General features: G+C 35.6%; 1 protein-coding gene across 8 annotated transcripts; it reads right to left on the minus strand.

Annotated features, from left to right (window-relative positions):
- Positions 1-1,442: 1,442 nt before the first annotated feature.
- On the minus strand, positions 1,443-21,599 carry LOC148852627 (ylmG homolog protein 1-2, chloroplastic-like). 8 transcript variants are annotated; one of them, XM_088944373.1, is made up of 4 exons: positions 20,720-21,599; positions 18,503-18,626; positions 18,327-18,425; positions 1,443-2,130 (listed from the first exon to the last, which is right to left on the minus strand). In XM_088944373.1, exon 1 carries the CDS (start codon positions 21,544-21,546, stop codon positions 20,779-20,781), a length of 768 nt encoding a protein of 255 aa, XP_088800499.1. In that variant the 5' UTR covers positions 21,547-21,599; the 3' UTR covers positions 1,443-2,130; positions 18,327-18,425; positions 18,503-18,626; positions 20,720-20,778. The 8 variants fall into 8 exon arrangements, with proteins under 8 accessions (XP_088800499.1, XP_088800498.1, XP_088800504.1 ...); XM_088944372.1 differs by having other exon boundaries at positions 18,503-18,631; XM_088944374.1 differs by lacking the exon at positions 1,443-2,130 and adding an exon at positions 3,754-4,441 and having other exon boundaries at positions 18,503-18,631.
- Between the last annotated feature and the right edge of the window lie 3,133 nt (positions 21,600-24,732).

Consider the following 24,732-nt stretch of genomic DNA (forward strand, 5'->3'; position numbering starts at 1 on the left):
TAAGACCACATTCATTTATAAATGTATTGATTCACGCCTCTGATTAGATTGAACGTCCCTCTCACCATTTTTATTTTCCCTTGATCTGAAATTATTAAAGTCACCAATAATGTAGCATCATTAATAGTTTCAGCAATTTCACTTATCCACTTCCAAACATGGGCTTGTTCATTTCTGTTTGGAGGGGCATAGACAAAGGTGCAGGACCACATCTTTTGAGAGGAGACTTCATTCACACAAACATGAACTAGTCTATCATACAATATGATTTTTTTTGTATTAATTTTATAATATGATTTGGAGGTTATAAATATTTTTTTCTCATAAAACCCAAAGCCTTCCAAAAAACTCCACATAATCATCAAAAAGTGTCATAAAATTGAAAGGATCTAATATTTTTTTCGCACTTGGGGTTGACCCTAGTCTCCACCAGAAAATACATGAACCCGCCAACCAAAAATGACCCCATCGACAACTCAAGAAAATGAATAATGTTAACAATAAATCAACCGGTGGCAACAATAAATCAATGTTACGATTTGTTTGTCCCATGTTAGTAGTATGGGATACTAATGTGAGGTATCCCACATTGGTAGAATGAGATGCTATTGTGGGATATATATATATGTGCTTGGGTTCCCTCTTAACAGTTAGCTTTTAGGGATGAGTTCTCCTAAGTTATGTATCAAATGGTATCAGAGCCTATACTATGCCTCCCAGTTGCAATCGTGCGGCACAGGTGGTGATGTCGGTATTGCAGTGTTCGGCCGATACTAAGTGGACTAGTGCAAAGTGAGGCCACGTGGGCACTGGGACTGTAGAAGCATGATGGGATGTTATGATTCATTTGTCCCATGTGATAGTATGGGATGCTATTGTAAGATATCCCAATCAGTAGAATGGGATGCTGTTGTGGGATATAAATGTGCTTGGATTCCCTCCCTCTAACAGCTAGCTTTTAGGGGTGAGTTCTCCCAAGTTACGTATCAATCAACCGGTGATCATTAGTCATCATCTTGACAAAAAATCAACCAGCAGTCATTAATCATCATCATCATCTTCTTCTCCTCTCCCTCCTTTAGTCTCTCCTCTCTTCTTCAGCTACGGCTTTCGTCCGATCACTTCTTTATTGTTAAAGAGAATGAATCAGAGTCCTTTTCTTTCATATTTTTGCTCGGAACCTGAGTTTCTCCTTGATTCTTTTCACTGTAAGTCGTTTGATCTTGTTTCTTTTGTCCCTGCGCTTAGCAATGGTTTTTTGTTTTTGTTAGTTTGTTCAAATTTTTGCCTTTTCTATTATTGCAAGGTATTCACTCCCCACCAAAATAAAAAACATTATATTTCCTTTTGTGCAAGGTTTCCACCGTACATGGTGCTTGATCTTTGAGGTTTTTTGGTCAACTACAAATACTAAGAGAACTGTGCAATGCAAAACTGTCTAGTTGATTTGAATACAAAATCGGCTTGGTTTTCCATGTATAAAATGTTTCAATCTTGTTTGGCATAGTGCATGCAAAACACTTGATCGTTGCTCACCCACAATTCACACTTCAACCTGTAAATTACAACTGAATCACCCTTTAATTCACGCTTCAACTCGTAAATTACAACTCTACACGTTTCAACATGTAAATTAACCACCCTCTGTTCATGCTTCTGCTTGTAAATTACAGCTAAACCACCCTCAATTCATCTATTTAAATACAAGTATTTCCCCTCAATTCATCGATTCTTCAACATGTTAAATTACAACTGAACCACCCTTCAATTCATGCTTTAGCCTTATATTAGAGCTGGTAAACCACTTGGCTAAGGCCCAAAATACCTGCGAGCACCTTTGTACCCATTAAATAAATTCAGTTCTGTTAAAAATAGGGGTTTTAATAACCGTTCAGTCGACCCCCAGGTAGAGCTACTAGTAGACTAGGGGTGGACTGAATCCCGCCCGTGGATTGATACTGGGCAGGAAGCGGTTTATACGAGGGGCTGCAAATTCAATTTCTGAGGGGGGATTGCAGTCCAAAAATCCCTTAAAAATATGGTCTTCAAGCAATAGACAGAAAATGGTGGGGAAATAATTCTTCAACTCACCCCATACCAAGCAATTTGGTACAATTTCAATCTTCTCATCTGTAAAATGTAAATATCCTCTTGTCACATTCAATTTGATATTGAAAGATATAATCTATAAGATGTTGGAAGGGTTAGGATCCATCATATAGATCGCCAAACCATGTTAGATGGTTAGGCAGAATTTCAAAAATTTTCTGATCCTTCTATTACCTATGTTTTGAAAAATTGCATTTTTCTGGATTGATCTTGCACAATCGGACCAAATTTGAAACCAAACAAAGATGGAGATGTGTACCTGATACGGATACTACAAACGCAGATCTCAATGTGGAAGTTCACGTCTAAATCGGTCTTAAAACTAACATCCACTAAAAATGACATAGTGTATAGGCGAAGCTTATTTGACAACATAGTTTTCAGCAAAACTGCAACCCAATTGCTTGGATCGAATTAGGGAAGGTGAGCCTAAAATTCCTCTGAATCTTTCTTGCAAAAATCAAAAGAAATGTCTAGTAGTCATCGAAAGCCTAGGTCATGATAGGGTTTCTTGAAAGACAAAAGAGAATGAGAGAGAATAAGAGAGAGTGGTCTTTTAGTCCGGTTCGCCCTATTCTTCTTTTATCTCCATATGGAGCACTCTCTTAATCAAAATAAGAGATTATCCAAATTTAATTTGGATTTGAACTCTATTAAAAGATAAGCCTTATCCTCCTAAGATGATGGGTACTCTACCCATTTTCAAACTCAGATTTGACAGTTGTCATGTAGCAACTTACTTAATCTTATTAATAATGGGCCTTAGGCCCATTTTCTTCAAAGGCTCATGACCTAAGATGGCCAACTTAGGCCTGATTTGTATGGCGTGCGACTCTACAATGACTTTACATAAGTCCACATGGGTTTAGCCCAACCTCTATGAAAAGGCTCGATTGAATTCACTACTAAATGCAATGAACCCCTGAGCACATCACTATGAGCTCAATATAGACCCAACATCTACACTTAAATAATCCTTGAACTCAACCATCCTATAAAAACCAAAGGATAATAGACTTAAGTAAAATAAAGCCCATTAGGTAATGATCAAACACTGTCTGATAGGGAAAAACCTCTCCCTTGACTACAAGGTATAATGTCACACTCTCTACTCAGATGGATCATAGGAATTAAAAACTTTTGCAAACATTTTTTACATCTAATTTCCATCAGAGAGAGTGTAAATTCTATCATTCATTTTGTCCGACAAAGGGGCCGATCATATCACTATGATCACCCACTCAGATGAATTTTCAGATTGTCCCAACATATCTAACTTTTGACCCTTGTTGGATTTCATTTATTGGTATATCAAAGATGGCCCAATCCAACACCTAGTGTAATACCATAATCAAGTTTAGGGGTTGTGTAACTTTCTAATTTTACCCATAAATCTCCAAGCTCAAGGCATAACTAGAAAAATGACTCGGGTTCAATGTTTTATCTAAACGCACACTACATGTGCTTTGGGCCTAACCCTAACAATTGAGATAAGCTGCCCCAACTTCTTTGGTAACACATCAGTATCAGCCTTGGCAAGATAAACTCACCAATGTCTATCCAACGGCTATAAATATTCTAGACTAACACAAGTCTCATAAGTGTCCAGTTTACGGGGTAATTTCACAAAAACATACTAATATCAGCATTGGACAATAATGTACTTTTATTCATTTACATTAAATGTATTTGTACATCAATCTAATTAGATCTAAGGGCATACACTGTCTAACATAATAAACATGTAGTCAACTTGCAAACATTTAAATGGTTTGAGGCTTATAGATCAATTGGAATATTGTAAGAAGAGATCAAGAACAACTAGTTAAATGGAATCCATTGCTTTATAAACAAAGCACTATACAGGGAAGGAACGAAGCAACATGTACTTGATCAGGAATTCAGGATAAGCCAATTAGGCATGCCTTGGATAACATGTAGTCCAAATATGACAGATTCAGAAAATCAAATGAACTTCAGCATTTGAACGATATAGGTTCATAAGACAAATTTGTCCTTCCAGACTACAAACCATTCAAGAAATGTTTCTACCATCCAGCATCAACTGAGCTGTTGATGGAGGAAAGATGATTCAAGAATGAAGAATTTTGTAGAATGGCATCTCCAATTATGACATCATATGATAAAACTTGCCTACTGCTTTGATGACTTAAGCTTGACAATGCTGACAACATGCTTTTTCTATGAACTGAGGGACAAATGATCTCACAACAACCCATATTGTCAAAGAACCTGAATGCCATCAATGACCTAGAGCCTTTTAAAGTATCCCACAAGAGGAGCCAAGTTTGTAACAGTTCCTGCCATTCTACTGAGATGTTTAAAAAGGATCAGTTGAAGCATTAATACAAATCCTATCATGGTTACCTAATCCTTGCTTGTGAAACCTTGGAGTGACTTTTAAACCATTGGATAAATACAAATCCTATCATGGTTATAAGACTGAACATTAACTGAAAAGTAATAGAACAACCACAAAGTAGAAAAAACACAAAGTTGGGAGGAAGAAAGTGAGAACTTAGATTTCTTATAGAATACGAACACTTCATGGGAGCTAGGAAAACCATTCTAAACAATTACCCTGCCCTAGAGGATGGCTAGGGTGTTGACCCCACCCAAGATTTTGTCAAGTTTCTGTTTAGTTTTCTTTGCACATTCTTCTCCTTTAAAATGATGTGTTTCTATGTTAGTCTTTCTTTTAACCAGCAAAATAGAAAAATATTTTTTTTCTGGGACAGATAAGAGAGGTTCTCTCTCCTTGTGCTTATGCTTAATTTGCTTCCTTATTAATGAATTATTTTTGCTGTTGTTCAAAAAAAAGAGATTAAAAAATATAAAAGGATTACAACAAGAAGTTGTGAGAAACCACAAACCCATTACAAACCGAAACACCCTAACACTATTACAATTGTGACCAATACACGTCTTTGAACCACTTGCTTAGCTAAGCCTGCCACTGCCAAGCCATTAGCATATCATTTAACCCGTCTTATATGAATGTTTGTCTCTCACTACCAAATTCTATCTTCTAAGGCTCCTACAGAAAGTCATGATTTTTTTACCATGATAATATAACTGCATCAAAGTCTAAATCTATCTTCAAGATCAAGTAAAATTAACTTCTAGGGTACTCGAAAAGAGTTCGCAAAGTGCTACTTTAACCATTAAAAATAATGCCACCAATTAAGAGTTTAAAAGTAGATTCCTGTCCCCTTCCTTGGTGAAAAATTTTCTCCATCTATACGCTTTTAGGTTCTTTTTTACCTTCAATAGACCTCTCTCCTTCAGCTTCAACTTCAACACCTTATCAACTTATAGCTTCCAACCTCTCAATTTCTCATGCATTTCTAGGGGAAGAAAAGTATGACTTAATGCAATCCTTTGAAATCTAAGATATATACATACATACATACATACATATATATATATATATATATATATATATAGGCTACAACCCCCACCATTTAGACATGTGGCATTCTCATTTTTCTGGAAATCTAGACACGTGGAATTTTTTGAGAATTTGTTAAAGCCCACAACCCATAACCACTATTTAGACAAGTGGCATTCTCATTTTCTTGAAAGGTAGACACATGACAATTTATAAGAAATTTTTGTTAAACCCCATAGCCCATTACTAGGCTACAACCCCTCACCATTTAGACATGTGGCATTTTTTTAGAAGTTGCCGCTAAATTTCACAACCACTACCACTATTCAAACACGTGGCATCCTATTAATTCAAGAAATATGATTCAAAAAGTGGGTAATTTTACTCCTAAACATTCTCAATAAACAGTTATTTATTAGCGTAACACATGTTTATCCATAGTCTATTAAATACAAATGGTGGGACCTATTAAAAGATTACCATAAACCCATGTTTGTTTTTAAATGGTTTTTTCAAAAAGAAAATACTTTATTAATTACAAGCCTAACTTAACTTTTAAAAATAAATAACTCAAAATAGATTTATTAGATAAATAGTAAATACTAAATAAAGTGGGTTATTGTTTACAAATAAGATCTCGTTTAATATCTTAAATCAAATTAAAAGAACATAAATTAATAATGATTTTCAAAAAAAAAGATCAGAATAGATTGTTAATTAAAAAGATGCAAGACCTATATTAGTTTTTTTAATTTAATTTTTGATAACTAAATAGTAAACTTCAAACTAAATTATACACACTTAGTTATAGGTCATGGAAGGAGTCTGATCTTTCATGACAAAGAATGCTATTCAAGGTGATAGGACTAGTTATAAACAAGGATTTAAATATCAATATATGAGCACGTATCGTATCGATATCAAGCAATTGCGATGCGGGATACACTAGTGTATCTGCATGTTGTTTATATTGAACTGATACGGATGTGTATTAACCTGTATCGCATTGTATCAATCGATGCACACCGTACGGGTCGAAATGCACGATACACCACATCCTTCTATTGTCTACAAAAGCATAACATAGTGATTCGAACTATGGCCACCCAAAGCGCAACAACTTATGGTGGGCCTCTAAACCATCAAGCCGCGTATCTTGTGGTACTAAATAAAATAAAATAAATTTTAGTATCTTTTTGCGTCTACATGCAATTTAAATAAAAAAAAAACACATTTATATTTAATAACTTTAACCACTCAAAACAATGATATTCAAAAATAGTAATTTATAAACCAAGATAACAAATAATCTACCAAATCCACATTTACATAAAAAGATGATTTTTAATATCAAGAAATGTATACAAATAAAATATTAATAATAGAAATTTATACAAAAATAGTAACTTTCCACATTATATGCATCATAAAATTTTTATATATTTTACAAATTATTAATGCATGATTTAGTTTACATTAATAATTAGTAACAATATATTTACTATTTACAACAAATAAAAATATTGGTTATAAAAATATTGAAGAATATAATATTAAATTGAATTTATCAAATCCACTAATCTACATTTATTTAAAAAAATGATTTTTTATTTCATATAATTTATAAAAATAAAATATTAATAATGGAATAATTATTTTAGTAATTAAAAACTATGAATTTATATACGATATGTATCTTAGAAATTTTACCAAATTTGATATACTTTAAGTTAAGATTATATTTTTATAAATTATTAAATGATATTTTAATTTGCATTTGATAATTTAATATTTAGTTGATTTTTTTAATGTTAAAAAATTAAATAATAAAATAAAAAAAATTGATATAATAATTAAAATATAATATGCACATGTCTTTACTGTCTTGGACTCTTGACCAATGTTTAAAGTATCGGAAACACTAACTGTATCAAAAAGGCAATTTTGAGAGATGTATCGGGATACACCTTGGGTACACATGCACATCACATAAAAATTAACATACTCAGATACGCATAGAAACATTATAAATACTTCAATAAATCATAAAAAATACATAAAAAATACTAAATATAAGACCTCAATGAGGTATAGATACATTAAATTAAAATCTTTTAATGGCTTTACGAATAAATACATTGTAGTTAATTATAATTTCATTAAAAACCTATGCTTAACTATAATTTATAAATTAAAATTCGTAAGTTTTATGGGATGGGAAAAACGCAACTCTCCTATCTACCCATAAAGCATTCATTGGCATTTCTAAATAAAAATATTCTTAATAATTATTTATTATTTAAATAATTATTATTTATTTTTTATTTTTAAAAATTATAAAAAAAATTAAATAAACATTATATACTATATTCAAAAATTAGTCATTAAAGAAGAAATTTCAATTGATTAGTGGATATGATAGATCATCCATAGAATTATAATATATTCAACCATTGTGGTCAAATGATAAATTTTAATTAATTATTATTTATTTGTAATTCTAAAAATATAAAAGTAAAAAAATAATTATTAAAGAAAAAATTTCAATTGCTTTGTGGATACTATAGATCATCCATAAAACTCTAATATATTCAGTCATTATCATCAAATGGTAAAATATAATTAATTACTATTTATGTTTTAATTCTAAAAATATAAAAAAAATCAAAAAAAAATATATAAAAGAAGAAATTTCAATATCTCTATGGATGTGATAGATAAATCCATAGATTGAAAACATATTAAGTCTTTATAGGAAGAGAAAAAATTACATGTTCACATTTTTTGTTAATTTATATTTTCCCCAAATATCTTCATGAAATTTCAATAGATCTACTCATAACACAAAAAAAAAGTGATTTTGAATGTAAGAAATGTAGATCAATATAGATTTAAACATTCAAGAAGAAAAAGAAATTACAAGATATTATAAAAAAATTGAACCTATTTTTGCCATATATTTTTTTTAATTTAAAAAATCTTAAAAAAATTAACGATTCACGCTTGTTTCTTGTGAAGTTTTTGCATATCTAGCACTCTAGGAATGAGCTTTGGAGTTTTAGAGTCATTTGGGGTGAAAAATGCTTATTTAAGGGGAAAGAGGCTGGCTTCCCCCCGCCCCTTTTTTTCAATTTGATACAACCCTGATATCCCCCTGATACGATAGAAAAATGATGATACTGCCAATTTTCCATCGAATCTCGTATCGAAATTTTATAGTTGGGCGTATCGTATCTAAAACCTTGGTCTTGACTAATGCACTAATCTCGTATCGAAATTTTATAGTTGGGCGTATCGTATCTAAAACCTTGGTCTTGACTAATGCACTAGAAATAAAATTATATGATATCTACACATCCTGGTATATTTATTATAATATATTTCTTCATGTATTAAAATATATATTTCTATGTATTTATATACTATTTGCGACTATTTTGGTCTTAAATTTAGTGTTATTAATGTGTTTGTAGAATTTGTATGTATTTTCCTAACATATCCATGCATTTTCATATTTTTTGTCTGTATCCATACATTTCCAAAGTGTATCCATATCCGTATCTGCATCTAAATTGTCTAATACGATACCTGATGCCGATGCTTTAATCCTTGGTTATAACTGGTACAGATCTATGGTTCCAATTGTCATTATTCTGAACATATTTCATCACCCTAATGGGGTTGGTGAGCAAATAATACCAATACAGTTAGCAATTATAGGTTCTTGGAGGATCGATTTTAGGTGTAAGGAATGGCTCCCTAAGGAGATAAGTTTCACTTATCATCAAAGACTTGCAATAGCAATAGCAACAGAAGCAACATCAACAAGAGTAATAATAAAACCAATTGTCATTATTCTCAACATATTTCATCACCCTAATGGGGTTGGTGAGCAAATAATACCAATTCAGTTAGCAATTATAGGTTCTTGGAGGATCGTTTTTAGGTGTAAGGAATGGCTCCCTAAGGAGATAAGTTTCACTTATCATCAAAGACTTGCAATAGCAATAGCAGCAGAAGCAATATGAACAAGAGTAATAATAAAACCAATAGTAATGGTAGTGATGACAGCTTATTTTCAGGTGGAGTTGTATAAATTACATGCTACAGTAGCAATACAAATAGGTATAAGATTAGCCTTTCTTAGTCTCTAGTTCTAGCTTTACCCCCTTTAGCATATGAAACCAAAGTGGGCCAAAAATGGGTCTGGGGTTGGTTACTTGTGTATGACATGTTTAAGCTTTTCTCCCATCATAGTAAATGCAAATCAAAATCTTTTGCTTTCCATCTTTTCGACTCTTCAGAAAGTTCAATTTTAAGCGAAAATAAATAGCCTATTACATTTTTTTGACCATCTAATCCATTGACTATCTCTAGCACTTCGCAAAATATGCACAAAGGTCAAATTAAGCCATGGCCTTGGATTTCATTTCATCATCCATTTCAAGAACATTTAACAATTCCATGCTTCTAGGATGAAACTCATGATAATTTCCATGCCAACAAAATCCAAATAAAACTGATCCCATTAGATGCTAACATCTCATGATATCTTTCTATATATCTGAACAAAAAGTCACACCTCTACTTCTCTTTGTTGGGAGATATGGAATGGAGGATTGCACCAACAGACTGTGTGATAGGCCCCATTTACCAATTATCATTTCACAATTAACCCACACCCCCTTAGTCATACCACAGCTAAACCTCCTCAATTGATAACAGCTATCTTTTGTTTTTTGGATGATTAACTGATAGGCTGGTGACGAGCAGAAAAGCCTTGGTCTTGATCGCCCAAACCCGCGTTATGCAAGGAACAGAATGGAAGAGAGGGAAGAGGAAGACAAAGGATAGATAAGCTGCAGCTTAGAGAATGATTGTGATGAAAACTCAGAAGAGTTTGTAAGTTTGGGCAGCTCGGAAAATGAAGATAATGTTGAAGATCAAAACAGGGGAACGTTAAATCTGGAACTTCTGTTTCTTGAGGAGGCAGTGGGGGAACAAAAAGAAAAAGGGGAGGAGTGGGTGAATGAAACAAACACCTATAACAGAGCAGTCCTTGGCCCAAAACTGGGCGTGCCCCTCCCAAGTTCTAGTGTCTTGCAAGAATTCGAGGAGTCAGCCTGAGTTTACTCTGAAATGAACAAGAGTACATCACAGAGAGGTAAACAATTGGGTATAGGAAGAGGTCTTTGTGCAGACCAAGTGACGGGGATTAATTTCCTCCAATCTGAGGAGATAGAGAGCTCCAAATTCTCTGAACAGGAAGTGACAACCAATGTTCCTCGTTTGAATACCCTCTCCACCTTCAGTTGACTTCAGGTATTTCTATTAACTCTGTCAATTCAGTTTTTTCTACTGATGAATGCTCTGTGTCCCTTGTTCCAGATTCCTTTCCGAACCAAGTGTCTGAGGCCCATGGTCAGAAAGCCATAGTGAGGGAACAAGGGGATAAGGAAAGGGGAGGAAGTGGTGGAGAAAACTTGTAGGGAGACAGATTTGGGAAATCATTGAGGGTCTAATGGGTGAAGTGGAAAGGAAGGAAATGCAGAGGGGATTTACAGAAGGGATAGAAAGGACAAATGATGGAGGAAATTAAATAAGGAAAGGAGTGAGAAGATCCCTGGGAGTGAAAAGAGAGGAACTTTAGATAAGGAGGAAACTAGCAAGGAAGAATCAGTTGCAGAATTTGTGCAAAAGTTGGGGTGTAGACTGAAGAATCCAAATGATCTAAAAGTTTATCTGCATAAAAAAGACGATAGCAAGGTAAAGAAAAGAAAGTTGAGTGAAGTAGAGAGGTTGAAAAGTGATATTGAGGGGGACAAGAAGTTTGAGGTGAGAGGGGAAAGAAGGAAAGGGGTTAAGTAGAGGGTGGAAGAATTGGGATTGAGCTTGAGAAGTTAAAATGAGAATTCTAAGTTGGAATGTGAAGGGCTTGGGTAGTGTTAGGAAGAGAGCAACAATTAAAGAGGTGATTAAGAAGTTTAACCCGGCTGTGGTAATGATCCAGGAGTCTAAAAGAATGGATCTTGATTGCAGATGGGCAAGGAGTGTGTGGAGAGATAAGGGAATCGAGCGGGTGGCTGCTCCATCTTGGGGATCCTTAGGCGGGATTGTAACACTGTGGAAAGAAGATATACTAATCGGTTTGGAGGAGCTAATAGGTGATTACTCTGTTTCCCTAAAGTTCAGGTAGGTGGAAGACGGGTACTAACAAACGTTTATGGCCCCAATGACTACAGGCAGAGGAAGAAATTGTGGGAGGAATTGAGTGATGTTAGGAGCCTCTAGGAGGGACTGTGGTGTGTGGGAGGGGATTTTAACGTAGTGCGGTTTACAGAGGAAACCAACAACCTTAGACAGAGAGTGACAACTAGCATGAGAAAGTTCAACCATTTTGTGGATACTTTTGAGCTTAAAGAAATTCCACTCCTAAATAACAACTTCACTTGGTCCAACCTTCAGTTGAGGCCAGTATGCTCCAAGCTGGACAGATTCTTGTTCTCAACAGACTGGGAGGAACATTGGGGTAACCTAGTATCTAGGGCACTCCCAAGAATTACTTCAGACCATTGGCCTATAATGATGTGCAAGGACGAATTGAGAAGTGATGGACCCACTCCATTAAGGTTGAAAATATGTGGTTGACCCATCCGGGATTCAGTGAGAAGATCAGGGAGTGGTTGGAGCAATCTAATCCGGTAGTAGAGTGGGAGGGAATGAGGTTCCACAAGAAACTTCAATTTCTAAAATCACAATTAAAGGAGTGGAATAGGTTGGAGTTTGGGAGAACAAAGGAAAGGAAACAAGTCCTGCTAGAGCAGATTGAGGATTTGGATATGAAGGAAGAAATTGGATCCTTTGGAGAGGAAGACAAGAAAATGAGATGGGAGTTGAGGAGGCAGATGGAAGATATTCTGATTAAGGAGGAAATAAGTTGGAGGTAAAAATCAAGGTGCAAGTGGCTAAAGGAGGGAGATAGAAACACTAGATTTTTCCATTCAATGGCAAAGAGGTTTGATTCGGAAGAGATAAAGGCAACAATATTCTCAATGGATAGGACAAAAGCTCTAGGCCCAGATGGCTTCACAATGGCTTTTTATCAGTATTGTTGGGATATAGTGGAGAAGGATCTTAGGTCAGTCTTCGAGGAGTTTTACAATAGGGGAATAATTAATCTGGGCTTGAACTCAACTTTCATTGCTTTGTTCCCAAAGAAGAAAGAGGCATCACAACCTAAGGATTTCAGACCTATTAGTTTGGTGAATAGCTTGTATAAAGTAATTGCAAAAGTGTTGTCCCTCAAGATAAAGAAGGTCCTCCCCTCTATTATTGCACCCAACCAAGGAGCATTTGTAGAGGGAAGACATATCACTGATCAAATCCTCATTGCAAATGAGAGTCTAGAGAGCTTCAAGAAGTCTAAGAAGAAGGGAGTGGTATGCAAATTGGACTTGGAGAAGGCTTATGACTTAGTGGATTGGTCTCTTTTAGTGGAGGTGTTGAGAAGCTATGGGTTTGGAGAAAGGTGGTGTAAATGGATTTGGGGTTGTATTAGGACTTGTCACCATTCTACACTGGTGAATGGAATGGTGGTTGACTTTTTTCCTACTTTGAGAGGTATAAGACAAGGAGACCCACTCTCCCCCTTTCTTTTTACACTGATGACTGATATACTTGGGAGATTGACCCATAGAGCATCAAGGAATTTAATAAAAGGGTGGAGAGTTGGCAGGGAGGAGGTACCACTGACACATCTCCAGTTTGCACATGACACAATTTTGTTTTGTGAGGGTGAAAATATAAGCTGGATCCGGAATTTAAAATTAGCAATACAACTTTTTGAGTAGATGTCTAACCTCAAGGTGAACTTTGATAAGAGTTGTGTGGTGGGGGTGAATGTGGAGGAGGGAGTTAAGGGATTATGCAGGCGTTAGGTTGTGCAATATCAGATTGGCCTTTGACGTACTTGGGCCTCCCTTTAGGAACCCTAAGAATGAAAGCTATTGGACTCCGGTAGTGGAGAGATTTGAGAAGAGGCTTACGTCCTGGAAGATAAATTATCTTTCCTTAGGAGGGAGAGTCACTCTGATTAGGTCCACCCTAGCTTACTTACCTGTTTATTATTTGTCAGTGTATAAGATCCCCACCAAGGTCTCCAACTTATTGGAAAAATTAATGAAGAATTTTTTGTGGGACCTGGGAGAGGAAAAGAGAGATCATAGGGTGAGATGGGAGGTGGTAATTAGATGTAAAAAACTAGGAGGTCTTAGGATTGGAAACATCAAGAAAAGGAATATGGCATTGTTGGGGAAATGGTTGTGGAGGTTCACAGTGGAAAAGGAAAAAATGTGGGACAAAGATCGTGGCTAGCATACATGGGATGGAATACAACGGTTGGGATTTTGGAATTATGGCAAGGGCTACAACTGCTTCTCCGTGGAAATCAACCATGATCTGCTTCCAGTTTTCTCCCCTTGGATCAGGTACGGTGTTAATTATGGCAATTGAATAAAATTTTGGGAACATCTTTGGGTTGGGGTTTCACCTCTAAAGGACCAATTTCCTTCCTTGTATGCTCTATTAGATTTGAAAAATGAACCTATCTCTTCTTCTTTAGTTCCTTCAGACTCCACTTCTGGTTTTGGGTGGAACCTCGGCCTGCGAAGGGCAATTAGGGATATAGACTTGGACATCCTCTTACCTTTATTAGCCATCCTTGAGAATATCTTCCTTGATCCTAATAGGGAAGACACCAGAATTTGGATCCCTTCTACTTCAGAAACCTTCTCTTGTGCTTCGTTTTTTGAAACCTTAACTCAGTCATCTGTCCCTCCTGGTGTGTCCTTTCCGATTAAGGAAATTTGGAGCAAGCCCATTCCTCCTCGAGTTGGGTTTTTTTGTTGGGAAATTTTCCTAGAAAGAATAAATACAAATGATCTACAAAAAAAGGGACCCAATTCTTGTTTACTTCCTAATAGATGCTCTCTCTATAAAGATGATGGGGAATCCGGTTACCACCTTTTGGTCTCTTGTAAGGTTACTAAAACTGTTTGGGAGTGGGTACTCTCTCGCTTTGGGTGTACTTGGAACCCTCCTGAGAGTGTCCAAGGTTTGTTCTCCCCTTCGTTTTTCAGATGGCCTAAAAAGCGAGGGAAGATGATGTGGAGTATTAGGGCAGCCGTGTGTTGATCACTATGGGAGGAAAGAAACTCTCAAATATTTTCAGAAAAGGAAAGATCCCTGGAAGAACTATTAGATCTAATACTTTTAAGGGCTGCCCACTGGATAAAAACTATGGAACTATTCTCAGACTTTCCTATAGTTGACCTATTAAGAAACTAGAAAGAGATAACAACCTCTACTCTGTGTAAGAGGACTCTTAGTTCCTTGTGGTCCCCTCCTCCCTCTGGATTTATAAAAGTGAACTTTGATGGCAGTAGCACAAGGAATCCAGGGCTCTCTGGGATTGGGGGAGTTTTCAGGAATGAGGAAGGGATTATTGCTTTGTTCTCAGGCCCTATTGGAGAAGGAGATTCTATTAGGGCTGAGATCCTTGCAGCTTTGGAAGGGGTTCAAAGAGCAAGGGAACTAAATATCAGTCGGCTGATTTTGGAAGGTGATTCAAAGGTGGTGATTAGCTGGTTGAAGAAAGAGGACAGTGGCTTGTGGAGTTACAATAATGAAAAGAAAAAAATCTTATGGCTATGTAAGGGCATTGAGCTACAATACAACTAGGTGAAAAGGACTGCTAATTCTTTTGCAGAGGGGTTGGCCAAGCAAGGGGCGAATAGGGAGGCTATTTTTTGGGCTAATTGTTAATCTTCTTTCATTGTAATTTACTGATGGGGAGATAAGACTCTTTATCTCCCCCTTATTGTACCTAAAGCTTCATAAATCTTAATAAAGTTTATGTTATTGATAAAAAAAATAAAAAAATTGATAGCAATTATCTTATCATCATATATTCATGCCATGTAAGTGATGTCAACCTAAGACAGCAATAATGATTTCCAAATCTAATCGTTACCAGACAGAAGTATCATGGAACACATATAAAGCCTATAGATGCAGCATAATTTTCAAGGTACCAAGGTGAGGCTAGACAACAAGGAGGCACTTTGTCACCTAGTTGCCTAGGCGATGGATTTTTTTAAGTTAAAACCACATATCCTAGGGTAGTTCCCTAGGTTCCATAACCATCTTTCCTTAATAATTATCCATAATTTTCATAAGAAAACTATAAACTTTATGTTTAAGTCTAGAAAATCAACATATTTATGAGAAGAAAAAGAAGAAAGAAAAGAAAATTCAAAAAATATAGGGGTTGAACCCATATTTTTGTTATAGGTAAAGAAGAAAAGAAGAAAAGATGTGGAAGAAGAAATATGTTGATTAGACAAAATTTTAGGTTCTTCCCTTACCAATTGATTCAGATTTTGAAGTCTTTGAGGACTCAATATAGCAGTTAGCAATGTTTGTGTTGATTAAACCCTAACAAATAAGAAAATAGTTTATAAACACAAAAAATGAATATTTTTGTTTAATATGTCTATTTTATAATCTCAAAAAAAAAATAATATAAAAGTATTTTATAAGACAGTATACAAAACTGCTTGGCGACTAGGTGAGGTTAGCCCTCCAAGGGTGCCTTGTCACCTAGGCATCGCCTTGACAACTATGAAAAACAAGTTTTGGCATCAATGAATTCCAAATCTAAGACAGCAATAGTAGTTGGGTTCTTGAGGTCTTAGTTGGGATTCTAATGTCTTTATTTTGCAAATTCAAGTGTAACAGAGACTATATTTTGAAGCTTTTTTTTGGAATTCTTATTTGTATTGTAATAGAAATTTGTTTTCACTAATTTAGGGTGAAAATGTCGTTGATCACAAGGAGAATTCAATTTTGAAATTTAAAATCAAATTAAAAATTGTATGCTATTTGAATTTCCTTTTAATTTATATTTCATTTTTAGGAAAAATGCCTAGTAAATTCAAGGTTTCAAATTTCGATACGTATCGTATCTTTAAAAGTCCAATACGAGATATGGTGGAAGATCGACAATATCACCTTTTTTCCACTGTATCAGGGGTGTATCGGGAGTGTATTAGGGCATATCAATAGCATATCGACCGATGCGCTACGAAAAAGATATGACCAACAACTGGAAAAAAAAAATAAATAAAGGGGGAAAGCAAGTTTCTTTCCCCTTAAATAAGCATTCTTTCACCCCCCCCCTCCCCCCTAAATGGCTCAACTCCAAACCTTGTTCCTGAAGTGCTAGATATGCAAAAATTTGCAAGAAACAAACGTGAATCGTTAATTTTTTTTAATATTTTTTAAATATTGAAAAAATATGGCAAAAATAGGTAAGTTTTTCAAATTTTTTATAATATATTGTGATTTCTTTTTGTTTTTTCTTGAATGTTTAAATCTATGTTGTTCTACATTTCTTACATTCAAAGTCACATTTTTTTTTGTGTTACGAGTATATTTATGGAAATTTCATGAAAATATTTGGGAAAAATATAAATTAACAAAAAATTTGAAAATGTAATTTTTTTCTCTTTCTATAAGGACAAGATATGCTTTAGATCTATGGATTTATCTATCATATCCATAGAGAAATTGAAATTTCTTCTTTAATCAATGTTTATTTATTTTTTATTTTTGTTTTCTATAAATTTTTAAAATAAAAAATAAATAATTATTAATTACATTTCCACATAGAAGTTGTGCCAATGCATGCTTTATGGTTAGATAGGTGAGTTGGGTTTTTCCCATCCTATAAAACTTAAGAATTTTAATTTATAAATTATACTTAAGCATAGGTTTTTTATGAAATTTTAATTAACTACAATGTATTTATTCATAAAACCATTAAAATATATTAATTCAATGTATACATACCTCATTAAGGTCTTATATTTAGTATTATTAATGTATTTTTATAATTTATTGAAGTATTTATAGTGTTTCCATGCATATCTATGTGTATCTTAATTGTTCTCCGATATACATGCGTATCCAAGGCATATTCCGATATGTCTCTTAAAATTGCCTTTCCAATACACTATGTTTCCAATACTATAAACCTTGAGTAAATTGATCTATATTTCCTTAATCCACAACAAGGTCTCAAATCTCAACACATCTAAAGCCTTGTTAGTCAGGAGAAATAATGATAAGATTCTTAATCCAAATTTTGATTTTATGTGGATGTAATCTTAACCTACTGCAGTCAAATTTCAATGGAAAATCACAACTGTTTTCTTTCCTTCTTTCTTTTTTTTTTTCCTTAATTGAAGAATTTAGAAGACTTTTGGCTTTCTTTTTTTATTTTTTATATTCAATAGATTTGTGTCCAACTTATAACAGTTTTAGAAGACTTTCAGTTTTCTTTCCTTATTATATCTAGATAATGTTTTTACTTGAAATGTTAGAAACCAAGAAAGGAAAAAAGAAACATGAATTTGAGATATATTTGGATGGGGTTTGAAAATCCATAATCCTAATTGTGAAATGACAGTCCAATATACGATGAAGGCATCCAGTCTCTTTTATTGCAAATTCCAATATTGTATCTGCTTAGGAAATTTCTCCCAATCTACTCAAAATCACTCGGAACTGGGAGGAAAACTAAGAGAAATGGCAGAACAGAGGAAAAGGAAAAGTGAGAGGAAAGAAAAGGCAGAACAGAGGAAAACTGAGAAGAATGGAAGAATGAGAAAAAATGGCTCAAAAACACTCGGAGAAAGGGAAATACATAAATATAGGAACTGTAGTGGCTGAGAAAGGGAAAAACCTTAGATCTGCAACCAATGAGGATTTTGCTTCAGATTCTCCAACTACTACGATGGATTTGAAGAATAAGGCCAGATCGCTCTTCCATCAAGGTAGGCAACTGGAAAATAAAATCAAAATGAGGAACCAAAAAGAAAATCAAATGTGGTACAAGCTTGCAAGTGCGAATTGAGTTACCTCTCTCAGTTTTCAAAGATTGAAGGCAGTAGTAGATCTAACGGAGTTCACAAGCTTGGTTGGATTATCAGTTTTCAGAGATCGCCAATGGCAGAGTTCGTAGTTCGGAGCCGTTGTCCCCTCCCTCCCCTCCCAGGCAACCAGAAAACAAAAAAAAAAAAAAAAAATCAAAATGAGAAACAAAAAGGAAAATTGAATGTGGTACAAGCTTGAGAGTGAGAACTGAGTTACTCTCTCAGTTTTCAAAGATTGAAGGCAGTAGTAGATCAAACGTTCACAAGCTTGATTGGATTATCAGTTTTCAGAGATCGTCAACAACAGAGTTGGAAGAAGACACCCGAGAATGGAATCAATGGATGCAAAACGACATGCTACTTACTTTGACCAATAATGATATCAAAGTTTGCTTTAATTTTTTGAAAGCTTAATTTGCTCTTCTTTTCAATGCCAACCCTGGGCCATATGCATTTTTGGATCAATTTTGAATGATTTTTGAACTCTTACCAAACAGATGCAAACCTGAACCAGAGTGCAAATTTGCAACAGTTCAGTGTATGCAACCAAACGCAATCTAAGGCTTTGGCATTCTTGACCATACCCCTGATAGGGATCAACTTAAGGCATATCAAAAGAGAACCAAAGCTGTTACTGTGCTCATTTGGCATCATTACAAAGACATGAGGCCCACATGGGAGCTGGGTTAGCAGTGGATCAACTTGAGAAGACCCTAGAGTCTTCAATCCACCTTAAGATAATCTTTGTGTGGTTCAGTTTGCTACTGGACAGGACATTTCTGTACAGTAAGGGTATTTTTGAAATTTTGCATGTTTGGGGGGGAGGGGGGGGGTTATGTTTGGGAACAGGTCTTAGTCTAGTAATTCCCCTTTTCCATCTCCTCTCTTCTCTTCTCTTCTCTTCTCTTCTTTCTTTGTTAGTTCTTTGTTTGTGCTACACATCTAGACCTAAGTTGGTTGCAAGAATAGTGCTGAATCACAAAGATCCTGCATCAACCCCTGAATCTCCAAGGCAGTTCCTCATGTGAGTTCAGCAATGAAATAATAGTTAGGCAGTCCACATACACATTCACATTCCTCCAACCCTGCTGTAATTTAATGCCCTGAGTGACAGTTCTGATCTCAGCTTTCAAGGAATCTCCACAGCCCACATTTCTAGAAAGAGTGAGTATTAATCTCCCAAATCCCATCTGAATCTCTCACCACTCCCCCCACACCATAAGCTCCAGGGTTGCCTAAAGAACAGCCATCTAAATTAAGCTTTAATCTACCAACTTCAAGAGGTTTTCAAACTGCAGAAACCCTTTCTCATTAAGTCATCTGTCATGACAACACCTTGGAACAGTAACCTAGTCTCTCTCTCTCTCTCTCTCTCTCTCTCTACAAAACTTGTGATAAGGGGCTAATAAGCCTCTCTCTCATTAAGTCTCCACTCTCCACGGGACTGCATGTAGATAGCCTTCCATATATTGCCTCACTCTCCTAGCTTGTAGCCTCTACATTGGAGTAGCATGTCTATTAAGTATTCTGGGTCATTGATTGCAATACAAGGAGCCCCAAGAATGACCCGCAAATATAGATATTATGTTTGTAATCCTAGATGTAAAGCTGTGGTCAGGAAGTCATAAATTTTCTATTGTTGTCTTGGGAGAGCTCCCTATCCAGTGAAGGTGAAGATTACCAGATGAGGGCCTTCAAATGCAATTGAATGCTTCTTTTCAAACTTCTTCAATTAAGCTGTTCAATTCCCTAATTCAACCCTCCCAGAAAGAACGAAGCACATGCAACAATAACCTATTAAAAAATAACTTTCTACTCATTTAGTTTTCAACAAAGTGCACAGTATTCAGAGGCTAAGCCGGTCGAACCTGTTTTGGTTGTAGCAGAAATGGAGACACCAAACAAAGATTTCAGCTCTAAGAAAAGGTCATTATGTAACACTCGCCATGTATTTCATTTCTTCTGGATGAACCTTTTTTTTTTGTCTTTTTGACGGGAAAATCTTCTTAGATGAACATTAACAGTTTGAATCACAAGGCATCATATACATAAGAAAGGAAATGAAACATATAACATTTCAGCCATGATAATCCCAAATAGACAAGTTTCCAAACCAGTCTTTTATCATACGAAGAAGATGATATAATAGAATCTCCAAATTAGAAAAACATAAGATCTGCATACAAAATTGTAGTAATCTCACCCTTTCCCGAACTACACTGATACAAAATAATAAGAATGGTTGCTCAGTAATCTTCATCCTCAATAAGTTCCCCGACTGTTGTTCAGAATCGAACCAAGAGTCCCCAATACGGCAAATGCTAGCAGAGGGCTGACATCCAGGGCATCAAAAATCGGCGGGATTATATTCCGAAACAGATTCAAGTAGGGATCGCATAGGTCTCTGATAGCCGATAGAGGCTGGCGGTCCCATGGAATGTTGGGGAACCAACTAAGCAACACCCGAACCATCAGTACTCCACTGTAGATGTCAAGCCACTTCGCCATGCCTGAAGCGACGACGGTAAGAGGCGTGTTCAAGTACCCACTAGGGCGATCACGGAGAGCAGCGAAGAACAAGGGTCCCACCGTGCAAACCAAGCTCTCTTGGATGGTCTGAATTGTGGCCACCTCTTCAGGAGATGGGGTCAAGCAAATTTGCCTCAGTTTTAGAGCGAACCCTCGAATTGCCTCTGCGAATAACTTCGATAGCGTCAAAGCCACGGCGATGACGTTCGTGACAGTCCGGGTCGAATCAGATACAAGGGTTGAGGGAGTAGCATTCGAGGGTTCCACCGACGGGTCGGTGGGAAGGACGGGAGCAGCAGAGAAGGCGCAAACTGTAAGTCTTGAGGTCGAGCGAAGAACGTCGAGTTTGGTTCGGTGGAGAACTAGACCGATAGGAGGTTTAGGAGATGCGAAAAGAGAGAGGATTACACGGTTGGAAGAATCCGCTCGCTTGGGTAGGCGAGGGTAAGGGTTACCAGACAAGGTAGAGATGGAAGTTTGGGAAGCCATGAGAGCTGCCATTTTCTCTTCCGCTCCCAATACCCAGTCGGAACCTCAAGTTTGTAGAAGAGAGATAAGAAGAGATTTAAGTTGCCATTATATAGAAGGGCATTTTGTTATTTATCAAAACTAACGAGGGTAAATTTGGAATAAAATTACCCCTCACTCCCTCCCTCGGTTTTTTAAGCCATTCTCATTTTACAAAGTTGTGAGTCGTAGTTTTGATCGAGTAAGGTTGTGTTTGGTCCCATTTCAGTGAGATAACGTTAAATAGATTAATGGACATTGCTAATTTACTCCTTTACGGTTTTTTATGTTTAACCCAAAATTATCCTATCATTCTTCAACCCAAAACCCTAAGGCTATGTTTGGTTTAAAGTAAAAGTTTTACAAATCTTATATAGGTTTCTCTGCATTTCCCTTTCTTTCCCTACTCTTTCCTTCAAACCAAACATAGCATAATAGTTTGAACCTTGTTGAAAGAGAAAACCATTGCCACTACTTCCATCGTATGAGAACAAGACCAATTAGAACAAAACCACCATTTGAGAACGAAACCAAGTCTGAGAACAAAACGACGATAGTCACCGTTTGAGATGGTCACCATCTGAGAACGAATGAGAGGAATCGACAACATGTTGAGACTTGAGACCTCTGATGGCATAGTCACAACTACTGTTTTGGTGGTTTGCTGAGCACAACCTATCGAATATTGAAAACCCAGGAAGTAATTAACACAATCACACAACTTTAGTGGTAATGCGTCTTTGAAAAACCAAGCAAAATGATTTGCCAATTCTGGTCGTTTATCTGTTTCCTGGGAAGAACATGCTCAACACAAAAGAATATTTAAATAGCAGTGTTTTCGGTGTTCAAGGTAAATTAACACAATCACACCAACACTCTTTTCGTTTGTTGGAAGAACATTTAAATCTATGAATGCCAAAAAACGACATAGATTTGCTTGTTTGTTGGAATGAATTTCTTATCACTTGTTTTTCTTTTGCATAAATTTCTTGCTTCTTTCAAGACCAAATATCCCTTCATGATCCCCCACCATCATCAAAGTTGTCAAACTATATTGATTTTTTCCAGACCCAGTACTGTGATACAGAACAGTAAAAAAAACAAACTTTTTCCTTTCTTTACAATAGTAATAGAGAGGGTTTGCACTATGCAAAAGCATATCCAAATCCAGTATAGGAAGAAAATTTCCCTCTATTATCTCTAGACTAAGTACATTAGAATCTCTCTCTATTCTTTTCAGACTCAATACATTAGAAAACAAACTGCATTTATTGTTTGATTTCTGGGCACTGAACAAAATAATTGGGTCAACCTCATTAGAAAGCTTTTCCATAACAATTTTTTCCACTATATTACTCTCTTAGACTTATTGTTTAGTCACTGATAGCATGGTTCTTATGAATTTAATATATCTAATTTCTAGGCATGTTGTAGTAGATGATAATGAGTATGCCATAGAGATACATTCCACACATGTTGATGATGGCATGGATAGTCAGATAGATGGTGGTAGCAACTCAGACTTTGGTGACACTAGTGATGCTGATTATGAAGCTGAAATGAGTGAAGATAATACAAATTCAGAATGCAATGCTACTCTAGTTAAAGAGGAGTCTGAGTTTAACATTTGTGATAAAAGTGGCACTAGTGAGGTCAATATTGATTATCTATCAAATTATGAGCCAACATCTGATTGTGAGAGTTTAGTTGATTCTGATGATGAAATACACAAAAATGATATTTCTCAATTGGATGAGGAGAAACCGGAATTGATAGTTAGGATGATGTTCATTAACATAAGGGCTTTAGATGGGCAATTAAAGACTATTGCATTGTCAAGGGGGTTTCTCTAATAAGGTCTAAGAATGATAAGGATAGGTGTATCTATAAGTGTGCAGCAGAAGGTTGTCAATGGTGGATTTATACATCAACTATACAAAATGATATTACCTTCGTGGTAAAGACATTATGTGGTGAGCACACATTTCCTAGGTTGACTGTAAATAAAGAAGCTAGTTATTCTTGGACGGCTAATAAGATAGGGGATAGGATATGGGCAAATCCTACAATGTTAACTAGGGCCATGGTTTCTTACATGAGGGAGAAATATGATGTAGATATTAAGCCTTAAAAGGTTTTTAAAGCTAAATGAAAGGCTATGGAGCAAATTGATGGCATGCATAAGGAATCATATCAAAAGTTAAACTATTGTAAGGCCATTTTGAGTTCAAATCATGGGAGCATTACTAGAATTCATGTTGATATCAATGCCTAGTATTTTTAAGCGGGTTTTTGTGAGTTATGATGCGATGAGGAACAAATGGTTATCAAGATATAGGAGATTTATTGGATTGGATGGGACCCACTTAAAGGGTTGACTTAGTGGTTCCTTACTTGTTATAGTTGGTCTTGATAGTGACAATGGTTTGTTTCTTATCACAATTGGTGTAGTTGAGATGGAAAATGGTTGGACATGGTTCATGGAGAAACTACAAAATTCTACTATGATGGATCTTAGTTGTAAATTCACTCTAAGATCGACAAAAGGTATTCTTTAACTAACTACCTAAATTATTTATGTGAATTTAATGGTATTTGCTATTAATATTTTCAATTATTTATTTATTTTTTATTATGGATTATGCTTATAAGGATTGGATAATGCATGCAAGTTATCATGCCTAATGTTGAGCATAGATATTGTGTTAGACACTTATATAGTAATTTCAAAAGGCTACACAAAAGAGAAGCACTTAAGCGCCTTTTTTGGGCAATTGCTAGAGCATACACAAGACCTGATTTTCTAAGTGCAATGTAGTTTATAAAGGATACAGCCTCGATGCTTACCAATGGTGCAGTGAAATTGATCCAACCCTTTGGTCTAGGCATGCATTTCCCATTCATTCCAAGGCCAATGACATTATGAATAACTTGATAGTCATTTAACATGTGGATTATATCATCTAAGTATCTGCCAGTCATCCAATTACTTGAAAGCATTAGAAGGAAGTGGATGGAAAAGGTTGAAAACAGATGTAATGATCTATGATTGGTAATACTACTATCATGGGAAATATACAAAAAATGTTAAATAGGAGAAGCTCCAACTGCAGGTATAAAATTAATATTTCCTCAATTCCTATTCTAGTTTTAATTAATTGTATTAGCTTGTTTACTTAT

This window comes from Nelumbo lutea, chromosome 5 (assembly GCF_056320005.1).
Source record: "Nelumbo lutea isolate HS-2025 chromosome 5, American lotus-T2T, whole genome shotgun sequence".
NCBI lineage: Eukaryota > Viridiplantae > Streptophyta > Magnoliopsida > Proteales > Nelumbonaceae > Nelumbo > Nelumbo lutea.

Coding starts and splice junctions, on each gene's coding strand:
- LOC148852627 (XM_088944378.1), bottom strand. CDS start 21,546: ATGGCAGCTCTCATGGCTTCCCAAACTTCCATCTCTACCTTGTCTGGT.